This window comes from Pinus tabuliformis, chromosome 1_1, assembly GCF_031772625.1.
Source record: "Pinus tabuliformis cultivar Carrire ecotype Pingquan chromosome 1_1, CPIR1, whole genome shotgun sequence".
In the NCBI taxonomy this organism is placed as follows: domain Eukaryota; kingdom Viridiplantae; phylum Streptophyta; class Pinopsida; order Pinales; family Pinaceae; genus Pinus; species Pinus tabuliformis.
The window spans coordinates 256407691-256418909 of NC_142297.1; the positions used below are offsets into that span (position 1 = coordinate 256407691).

At 38.3% G+C, this 11219-nt stretch overlaps 1 protein-coding gene and 1 pseudogene across 1 annotated transcript; one reads left to right on the forward strand and one right to left on the reverse strand.

Annotated features, from left to right (window-relative positions):
- Window positions 1-454: 454 nt before the first annotated feature.
- On the forward strand, window positions 455-1988 carry LOC149212495 (serine/threonine-protein phosphatase 5 pseudogene; annotated as a pseudogene).
- A 1859-nt stretch (window positions 1989-3847) lies between these two features.
- LOC149212496 (putative aldo-keto reductase 2) lies at window positions 3848-5849 on the reverse strand. The gene is made up of 5 exons (XM_089390614.1): window positions 5471-5849; window positions 5176-5373; window positions 4919-5091; window positions 4724-4826; window positions 3848-4413 (listed from the first exon to the last, which is right to left on the reverse strand). Exons 1-5 carry the CDS (start codon window positions 5690-5692, stop codon window positions 4066-4068), a joined length of 1044 nt encoding a protein of 347 aa, XP_089246740.1. The 5' UTR covers window positions 5693-5849; the 3' UTR covers window positions 3848-4065.
- Between the last annotated feature and the right edge of the window lie 5370 nt (window positions 5850-11219).

The following is an 11219-nucleotide window of genomic DNA, read 5'->3' on the forward strand; positions in this document are numbered from 1 at the left end:
TTCCATTGAGTTGGTTAATTTATCAATAACAGGGTTACCCATAGTTGGTAGAGACATTACTTGGCAGGAAGCATGTGGTCCTAGCTATTGTTCCTCTCCACTAAATGGCTCCTCAACATTGTTTTCAAGAGATTCAGTGTCACCCACACGGAATGTAGCTGACAGTCCTGGAAGAGAAAACTGCATAGAAGGCGAGAGCTCAAAAATATTAGTGGAAGCAACATATAAAGGTGAAAAAGGACAATGAATGAAGATTGTCAAAGAAGTTCATGAAGAAGAGACCATGATTTCTGAAAATATAGTAAGAGATCATCATGCTGTCATGATGATAGGGATGATTGAGTCAACCATGGGAGATGTTGAGTTGATCAACCTGGAAAACATACCTCAAGAAAGACGACATGAAGCATAAATTCACCTAGAAAAAGGTGAAGAAAAGGAAAAAGAGCTGACAATGACAAGTAGTCAACAACAGGTTCAAGGAGGACAAGAAAGCAACTCTCATCAAGAAGCTAATATATGGGAGAAGGAGCTAGAGTTACTAGAGAAATGGTTAAAAGCACCAATACCTGATAAAGACTGCAAGAGGTCTACAGTGAAGGAAGTAGAAGCAGAGGAAGAAGTTCACAACTGTGAACTAGGGCAAGGAAGCATTATTAGAATAGATGATACAGAGGAAAAACTTGACAACTCTTTGAAGGAGTTAAATCAACACCCTGAAGTGTTGATGAAAGAAAAAAGTCCAGAACAACAAGTTGAAATACTGTTGAAAGGAGACACACAGTGTGGATGTGTGAAACAGAGGAAGATGCAGTTGGACAGCAGCAACAAGTTAAAGAAGGAAGGGAGAATTAATGAAGAAACCCAGCAAGAAGATCGACTGGAAACAGAGATTGAGAACATAAAGACACTGAGGTTGAAGCAGACCAGAAGGCAAAGGCTGGAAGCATCATAAAAGGTGATCAGTCAAGTACTAAAAGATTTTCAACAGGTTAACAGAATTTGTCCAAATGATCTTGATGCCACCAAAAAGCTTGAAGAGACCGAAACAGCAGTCAAAAAAGTCAGATTTATTAAGGCCATCTCAGTGAATGATCTTGTGAATCATTCTGTTGATGATTCCATTGATTTTCATTCAATAAAGGTAGAGCAACAACATAGAATAGAAGGAGAAAAGGTAACATTGGAATTTATAAAGAAAGTGGTGGATGACTTCAAGAACCAGTGAAGTATACGCAGAAGGTGTGCATCTCAAATATTATTGCAAGTAAAGGATTTGCTGGAGGCGATGTCATCTCTGGTTAACATCGATATTCCGAATGGAAAGCAATTCCCTGTTTGTGATGACATCCATGGTCAGTATTATGACCTTTTTAACATCTTTGAGATTAGTAGGCTTTCTCCGGAGGACAATCTTTATCTTTTAAATGGTGATTTTGTTGATCGAGGATCATTTTCAGTTGAAGTCATACTTGTGCTATTCGTTTTCAAGTGTGTGTCCAACTGAACTCTGTCTTGCAAGAGGAAAGCATGAAAGCAGGAGTACGAACGAGATTTATAGTTTTGAGGGCGAAGTCAAGTCCAAGTACAGTGGAAGCATGGTTGATCTTTTCGCTGAAGTATTTTGTTGCTTGCTTTTGGCTCATATCCTCAATGACAAGATTTTTGTTGTTCATGGTAGCCTTTTTAGCGTTGATGGTATAAGACTAGATGATATCAAAGAAATTGTTCGATTCCGAGAGCCACCTGAAGAGGGTCTGATGTGTGAAATCCTTTGGAGTGATCCACAGCCCCATAAAGGGCATGGAACCAGCAAACGAGATGTTGGTTTGTTTTTTGGAGAAGATGTGACCAAAAAGTCTTTCCATGAAAACAATCTTGAGCTGGTGGTCAGGTCTCATGAAGTTAAAGAGGAAGATTATGAAATTGAACACAATGGCAAACTTATTACGGCTTTCGCAGCTCCAAACTATTGTGACCAGAGATGAAAGATAAAGCAGGAAGCAGCTGACATGTAGCCTAAACGGAGGAACAGAGCACATGGACAACTCCAGGACCAAGTCTGGGATCCAGGAGGAATATTTTTTTTTCCTTTCTCTTCGTTCCTTTTTGAAAGCACATGATCAAGAGATCATGAATGTTTTCAAGCGTGAGAGTCTGATGCAGGAGCATCTGGACTTGGCCAGCAATGTGACGGAGTGGTCACATGTTGTGGCTAATGCAAGACTTGAAGAAGACTTAGTTGTTAAATTTTTGTTAAATTCAATAAGGGCAAGTAGTTAAAAGTGGTCTAGTTTAGTTAAATGAAGATAAAGATTGAGTTATAACTGTATAACTAATTCTTTCATGTGCGGGAAGAAGTAGTTAGCTATGACTTATGTATAACTTCTTCCTGGAAAAAAGGAAGAAGGAAGAGGCAGCAAGGGAGAGATAGATCGAGCGAGGGAAGGTCTGACAAAGTGAGAGGGCCAAGGCAGAGCACACCCATCCTTATATGCTTAGGAGCGGAGGTGACGGTAATATGCTAATAAAGATTCTGCATATAAAAACTGTAATAGTTCTTTGATTTTTGTGACTCGATGTCCTCATGGTTAATTGGACAAGTGTGTAGTTGTAACCTAGTTGCAAATAATAAAAACTTGTTTTTCGTGAATCTATATGGAAATGTTTCATTGTGAATTTTTTGTCTGCTTATTTGCAAATAATAAAAACTTGTTTTTCGTGAATCTATATGGAAATGTTTCATTGTGAATTTTTTGTCTGCTTATGTGTAATTATCTTGTGTGAAGGACCCAATCCTCTGCGTCAGTCAAATGTATGTATTGCAGGTATCTCTGAGATGAAACATTTGTTCCAGCGTGAGAAGTAACAGGGAGTTATTTGTCAAATCTGTTTATGATCTCAAATTTTAGAATGAATATTTGAAATCACAGGTTCAACGCTTTCATGTCCAGAGGAGAGCCGAGCAGCGGCAGAGGGCGAGGACGGGGCAGAGCCGAGGCTTCCCCGATTCATTCCCATCATATGGGTATTGTTGGTAATCTGTGAGACGCGATGAATACAAAGTTTTTGAATTGAATGAGTACAGCACGCTGTTTACTATACGTAGTTTTGGGTGTCTTTTTGTGTCCGGGACATGGGGGTATGGTAATGTTTAACCATGACCGAAATTGTTGAAGAGACCAAATTCCATTGGGGTCAAGCCCCGTAGTCGTTCATTGCTCTCTGTGGCAGTGATAGAATAATTTGGCAACAAGTGGGCCTGGGAATAGAAGTGTTCGATGCATCTTCTGAAACCCCCAAACTTATAAAATCCACAAGCAGCAAAGCGGTTGTAGGATTGGGTGCAGGTAAACTTTCTTACGGTTGGAGTAAGTGCAAATTGGGGCAAGATGTTGGAGAAAGAGCGGCAGCCAGAATCCGCAGCTGAAGGATATGAAGGACTCGTTGGCCCATGAGCCACAGGTCCCAAGATTTTCTTACGGTTGGAGTAAGTGCAAATGGGGGCAAGATGTTGGAGAAAGAGCGGCAGCCAGAATCCGCAGCTGAAGGATATGAAGGACTCGTTGGCCCATGAGCCACAGGTCCCAAGATCGAGCCTGTAAAAATATTGAAAACGAAGGGACCCCTGACTTCGTTTTCATCAGATCTACCGAACTTAAGTAATTAGAAGTAGAAAATTCTTATTGGAAAATGACACAATTTCACTTTTTCGGATTTATTGTATCCTGAAGAAACCAACTGAAATTCCAGATACTTGACAAATGTACTCTGTTTTTATATTAATACAGAAGCGTTATTTTTTCTTAAAAGAAATACATATATAAATGTCAATACTGACGAGCGGCTGGTTTCGCTCTGCCTGAATACATTCCAGATTCACACAACGCTGACAATAAGCTTAACTTCAGAAGGGCCTTGCACCATATATATCGATCGCCAACTAAACATGCATATACTTTTGATATATCCGAAAATATACCCTTTAAAATAAATGGTAAAAAAAGGGTATACGCTATAAACTGACGATTTCGCTTTATTTGCAGAGAACGATGTTAAAAATCATCAAATGGCATCTTTCCATGAAGAGAGAGGGGGTGTTTCTGAATTCACCCACGTGAGATTCAATGAAGTAGCCCGATTTCGATCTCCAGAGAATCCAGAAGTGGATAATACATTTTCTATTTCCTTCATCTCGTCAGCCGTGATCTTAACAGAAAGAGCACCTATATTTTCGTCTAGATTTTTCACTTTGGTGGTGCCGGGGATCGGTGAAATGTTATTTCCCTGATGGCAAATCCAAGCAAGTGAAAGTTGACCCGGGGAGCATCCCTTCCTGGAAGCTATTTCAGCTATTTTTTCAAACGTCCCCTTATTCTTTTCGAGATTCTCTGGTTGAAACCTTGGAATTGCCTGTCAAAAATATCAGCAATTTATAAAATTAGAATAAGACTTCATTGAAACAATAAAATACATTTTATCAATGCACTGGAATCTTAAGGTATGATATCAATGAACTAATAAGTTTTTTGGAGAACGAACATTGGAATAAAATGTTCCAGCTCGAGTTAATTTTTGGGTTTTATAATGATGGGCATCAACCACTCTTGGTTTTGTAATTAATGACAAATAATTAAACCTGTCTTTAAAATTATTTAGTAAAAAAAATTAATTACGCATTTATACTCTTTTTTTAATTCTAAATATCCAAATGAAAATATACCTTTCTAATATCATCGTTTGTTAAATTGTCAACTGACTTTGCTCCAGAAGTAAAGAAACCCCTGCCTAGAGGGCTGTATGGCACAATTCCAATACCAAGTTCTCTGCAATTACAATTTGAACATGTTAGTTAGTGATTCATAATACAAGGATGGTAACAATGTGAAAAACCCTAACTCCAAACACCTGATCATACCTGCAAGTGGGAATAATTTCCTCCTCTACATCCCTAGTCCACAAAGACCACTCTATCTGGACTGCTGTTATAGGATGAACAGCATGGGCTCTTCTAATTGTTGATGCGGAGGCCTCAGAAAGTCCAATGTATTTTATTTTCCCTTCTTCAACTAATTTCTTCAGTTCTCCAATCTGTCACAGATGCACAGAAAAACCATTAGATCAAACTGTGCATCATTCAAGAACTAAACCGAGACCTATCGCAAAAATACATACCGTCACTTCAATGGGGACTTTAGTGTCAATACGATGTTGATAATAAAGATCGATAAAATCCACTTCAAGTCTCTGCAAGCTTGCTTCACAGGCAGCACGAACATATGCAGGATCTCCTCGAAGTTCTGGTTTTCCATCAACATATGTTATCCCAAACTTTGTGGCTAATTGGACTTTCTCCCTAATTCCTTTAATGGCCTGCAAACAACATACCGTAGGTAAAAATTCTATCATTTGGGTAAGTTCTAGATAATTGCAATTACAAGAAAAGATAAAACCCATACAACAGTCCTACCTTTCCAACGAGGATTTCGTTGGTGAAAGGGCCATAAATGTCCGAAGTATCAAGAAAAGTGACACCTCTGGAGACGGCATGGTGGATAAGGGAAATCATTTCTTGCTCGGGCTTTGGAGGGCCATAGAAGTCCGACATGCCCATGCAACCTAACCCCAGTGCTGATACTTCTAATCCTTGTGATCCCAAACGCAATCTGCCCACTGATGGTACTTCCGCCATTGCTATGCTCTCTGAAAGCTACTCAATCAATCAGGTAATATAGTGCGGCTACTTCTCATTCGTCCTTAGCCTGCAGATGTAGATGGAGGCAGGCCACTTCATCCATATATAGAGATATCTATATGTAGCTGCCTTGTTATTGGTACTTCAAATTTAAGATATATTTAAAAAAAATTGAAAGTAAGAATGGTGGAAATATATTCATCGCTATAAAAATAATAAACCAGGAATTTCAAAAAAATATGGATAGTAAGAAGTGTGGAAATAGATTCATCGCTATAAAAAACCAAAACAGAAATTTCCAAAAAAATATTTAAATTAAACTAAATTTAAACAGGACAACATCAATCCATCACGGCGTTCGTCATTCGATGAATTGCGCATATACAATTATCAATGGGTGTTTCCTCTCGGTGGCTGCCAGGGCAGGATCCATCATGGCGTTCGTCATCCCATGAAGTGCGTATATAAAATCATTAAATCCGTCTTCTGAGGAAATGCTTATAAATAATCATTAAATCCATCATGGCCCTGGTCAACCGACGAAGTGCAGAAGTAACCACTAATCTGTTCCTTATAAAAATCACTCATGTCCAAATCACTAAAAATCTGTTCAAATGCTTTATCCAACGCAGTGAATAAATAATCATTAATCTGTGATTTATATAAATCATCTATCCGGTCTAAGTTGAAAAGGTCTTTTGTGAGTGACTGTCATAGCAGGTTGTCAGTATGCTAGTTGGGCAAGTTGGTACGTAAACATAATCCTCAATATGGTATTTATGATAAAAAAATGAATTAGTTTGTCGTGAACGACCCCCAAAACACGTGATAATGCTAGGAGAAAACTTGTGGGACTAGGGCAAATCGATTTTAAACATTAAAATTCCAGAGGTGAGAGGTATTGGTTGAAAATTTATTTATGGTATTTTATAATTATGTTATAGAGTATTTTCTGGTAAGAATTTTTCGAGTTGTTATTTTACACTACATTCGATAGGGTCATATTTAATGTTAGTTGATTGAAAGATTAAAGATTTTCAACCTGTTTCCGTTACATTCCACCACTGCTTTCAGTGCCAACTAAAGCCTGAGTTGTGCAATCATTCAATTAGTTACATTCCACTATTTTAACTACCAATTGAATCCTGAATTGTGCAACCATTCAACTTGTTACATTCCACTGCTTTAACTGCTAAGCTTGAGTTGTGCAATCATTCAATTAGTTACATTCCACAATTTTAACTACCAACTGAATCTTGATTTGTACAACCATTCAACTTGTTACATTTCACTGCTTTAACTGCTAACTGAATTTTGTTTTATGCAACCATTCAACTTGTTACATTTCACTACTTTAACTGCCAACTCAATTTTGATTTGTGCAACCATTCAACTTGCTAATATTTATTATAGCCCATAAACATATCGCAGGTACTTCGCGGATAAAGAATTCATCCCTTCCAACTATTAAAGTAACTAGGTATAAAGAATTACTAAGCCACTTTGAACTTTGAAATAACATTTCTAGTACATGTAGGTAGTCTTCCTGAATGTTGTGTTTGGTGTATCATATATGACAAAGTGGTCGACTCGGTTACTTATGGATGGTATGCAACCTAGAAGGGGGCCTCCAAAATATACTAGAGGTACGTGGATGTACAATCTGTGTTAGTGATGTCTAATGCGAGCCTATATGATAGGAAGCATCCCCATATACTTTTTATACAAGGAACATCATCCGATATACTGGAAGATATGTGGATATCATTCCCATATACTTACATACATGGAATATGACTAACCACAGAATGTGCCTCACACGAAAGATGACAATTGTTATGTTTATAGACGTTGGAACACATCTTCTAACCTAGAACCACTAATGTTTGGTTAATTAAAAATTTGATAGCTTTTACAGTTCCTCTTTCATTAAATTTAATAGTTGTGGTGTAAATGATATCAATTTTCGCTTCCAAACCTAATGCAACAAATATGCAAAAATGAATCTTTTACTTCAATAAATTTCTAGCTATAGAAAAGAGAGAGTCTTTTCGATATTCAAATAGAATGTTGTTGGCATTATGACTCTGGTTTGGTGCTATGGCACAGGTGTTGTCCTTGATGGCAACTCACTCAAGAGGCAAATCACTGTTCAGGCTCTCAAAATAATAGAAAATGAGATACCCGCAGGTGCGCCTACCAAAAGCTATGGACCCGCAGGTGCCCCGAACAAAAAGTGCGGACATACCCGCAGGTCCTCTGAATAAAAGGTGCGGACGTCAAATTCACTCACTTTCATGCAGAGAAGCGCGCGCACATGAGAATTTTTATGATTGATCCATGGCATTTAGTTCGACGTGTTTGATCCTATGGTTTTGGTCCGTGGTATAGCATCTAAAATATTGAACCCCGGTTTTGGGTCCCTTGTATTGGCTTTCTATGGTTTTGATCCATGGTTTGTGTAAGGGCCTGCCTATAAAAAGGAAAGAAGATCATTTGGCCAGACACTTGTGCATATTGAATATTTCAATACCTCAAATTTTGGTGATCGGTTTGTGAAACTAGATCTGAATCAAGGAGAAAACCGTGAATTATAAGGCGGATCTAATGGTAGGTCGAGGTCTCTTTGGCGCATGATCAAATCTGTGAATTCGATAGACTGGGGTACAATTGAGGACTGATAAAGTGTTTATATCCGGAGGTCCACAGGCGAGAGATGGCGCAGGTGCGAAGGTCCGTAGTTCAGTAAACGGTGCAGTTGCAGAGGTGCGCAGTCGAGTAGATGACGTAGGTGTGGAGGTCTGCAGTCCAGTAGAGGGCACATGTGCGGAGGTTCGCAGTCCAGTACACAGAGCAAGTGCGAAGTTGCACAGGCTAGACACAGCAGAAGTGCGGATATTCGCAGGTTTCTATTGGTGAAGTTGCGGACTTTTCTGGAAATATTTGTTGGCTGTCTTTTGTCTATTGTTGTAGTATTCTGGGTTTAGATTACTGGTACTTCTTTTCTGGTTACTGCATTCTGAGAAGCTATTGGTTGATTCATTAGTTGATTGTAAAAGGAGATTGGTTGATTCACATGTACTTGATGATTATTTGATGTTCATGGATCCAGTCTGAAAATTGATGAAACGTGGTCCTTGGAAGGAAAGAAGTAGGTCAGCACCTACGTACTAGTAGCTCAACTAGTACAAGAGCTAAGGACGTTATAGCTCCCTTCCAGGAGAGTCTGAAAACGACAGAGGGTTGTAGCTCTCTGCAGGTTGCAGCCTGCGTACTGGTAAAGGACTGCACTAGTACATAATCATTGTAAAAAGAAGTTTCTAATTGAAAGAAGATAGAGACATATTTCAGCAGGTGGTTTTCACCCACATTAGGTTTCCACCTTATATCTGGTGTTCTTTGGTGTGACTATCTGTTTTTCTTGTTCTTATTCATTATTATATGGTACTGACATACAAATTAATGGTCAACATCTGAAGAATAAATTGAATTATAAATCTGGAAGGTATAGTGAAAAGAATTTAATAATACCGATTCACCCCCCCTCTCAGTATTATTTCCAAAAATTGGTATCAGAGCAGGTCCTTCTGAAGAAGCTTGATCGCTTGAAGGAAGATCCATCATCATGAGAAACTACGAGAGAGAAGCATCGATCAGGCCACCAATTTTTGATGGGACCAACTTCGTCTATTGGAAGGTAAGAGTCACAAAATATCTTCAATCTATTGGTACAGAAGATGGGATATCATAGATATAGGGTACACTTTTCCATCCACAACTCTTACAGATTCGGCGGGTAAGAAGCAATATGAAACAAATGCAAAGGCTGTCAATACTCTATTGGGATGTCTATCTCAATCATAATTTGTCAAGGTTATGCAATATAAATCCGCAAAAGAAATATGGGACAAGATTGTTCTGAGCTATGAAGGAAATGAACAGGTAAAACGAGCAAAACTTTAAACCCTCAGAATTCAGTATGAAAATCTCAGAATGCACAATGATGAAAGTGTGGCTAACTATTTCCTTCGTGTATATGAGATTGTTAATTGTATGAAAAACTTGGGTGAAGAAATAAAAGAGGTTGTTGTGGTTGAAAAGGTTCTAAGATCTTTGTCCCCTAGGTTTGAATCTAAATTTTCTGCAATAGAAGAAAAAGAGAATCTACGAAACCTTACCATGTCACAACTGCACAGAATTCTAACTGCTTATGAAATGAGGAAAGGAGGACCATCAGACAGAAGAGAAGCTGCATTCAAGGCTTCAGGCAAAGGAGATTACTATGAGTCAAGACATCTATCAGAAGAAGACGAAGAATCAAATTTTGTCAAGAACCTTCAACGGGGTGCTGGAAGATTAAGAGGTAAGTTACCTTTCAAATGCTTTGCTTGTGGAAGAGTCGGTCACTATGCTGCAAAGTGTCCTCATAAAGATAAGCTTGATAAAGGTAAGGAACCTATCAGATGGAACAAGAAACAGAATGTAAATAAGAAAAGCTATTACACTCATGAAGACAGTGATGTACTTTCAAATAATGATGAAGATGAACAAGGTAACAATTATAGACTTTTAATGGCTTTTGAAGATGATGATTTCATGGATGCTATAGATGAAGAAGGTCTGTATGAAGAGATTTCTAAACTCAAAATTTGTTTAGAAGAGAAAAATATGATTATTGATACTCTGTAACTCCAACTGGCTGAAAAAGAAAAACTTCATGAAAAGTTAGAATGTGATATTGTTGGTCTTAGAAAAGAGATTGAGAAAACAAAAAATCTTAATCTTAGATTTTTTAAAGGATCTGAAACTCTGGATGAGATTATCAATGTGCAGCGTTCTCCACTAATCAAGACAGGTCTGGGATATAATGAAGAAGCATCTCAAGCATCCACCTCCAAAAGTTATCTTGATGCAGCAAGGAGGAGCGAGCAAAGGCCTAATAGAAATCATCAAGTAAATCAGGGACAATTTACCTCAAGAATGAACAAAGACTATCAGGTAAATCGGGGGCAATCTACTTTAAGGACAAACAGAAGCTACAACCAGCCTCAGGTAAAACCTTCTCAATTTGCCTCAAGAATGGATGTCAATAGAAACTAAAATCATTTGGCTGGTAGATTTGATAATCACAGGAGTTTCTTCAATGGCCAATTTTTCTCTTGTCATAACTTTGGCCACAAAGCAGTTCAATGTGTTGCCTATAATACAATCATGACTAGAGGAGCTCAAAAACAAAGGAGTATGACTGGGATCGTGAAAGAACCTACAATAAATTTTCTGCCCTTGAAAATGAAATAGAATGCTCTATTTGTAACAACTTCGGTCATGAAGATTATGAATGCAGGAGTAGGTTTCAGCAGACAACTCAGAAGGAGCAAACCTCAAGTGTCAAAACATGGAGAATGAAGGAACCACAACCAGAGAGATGTGGTATAGCTTTATATGCGGAAGGCCAAGAAAATCAATGGTACATCGACAGTGGCAGTTCGAAACACATGACGAGTGATAAGGAAAAGCTTCAGTC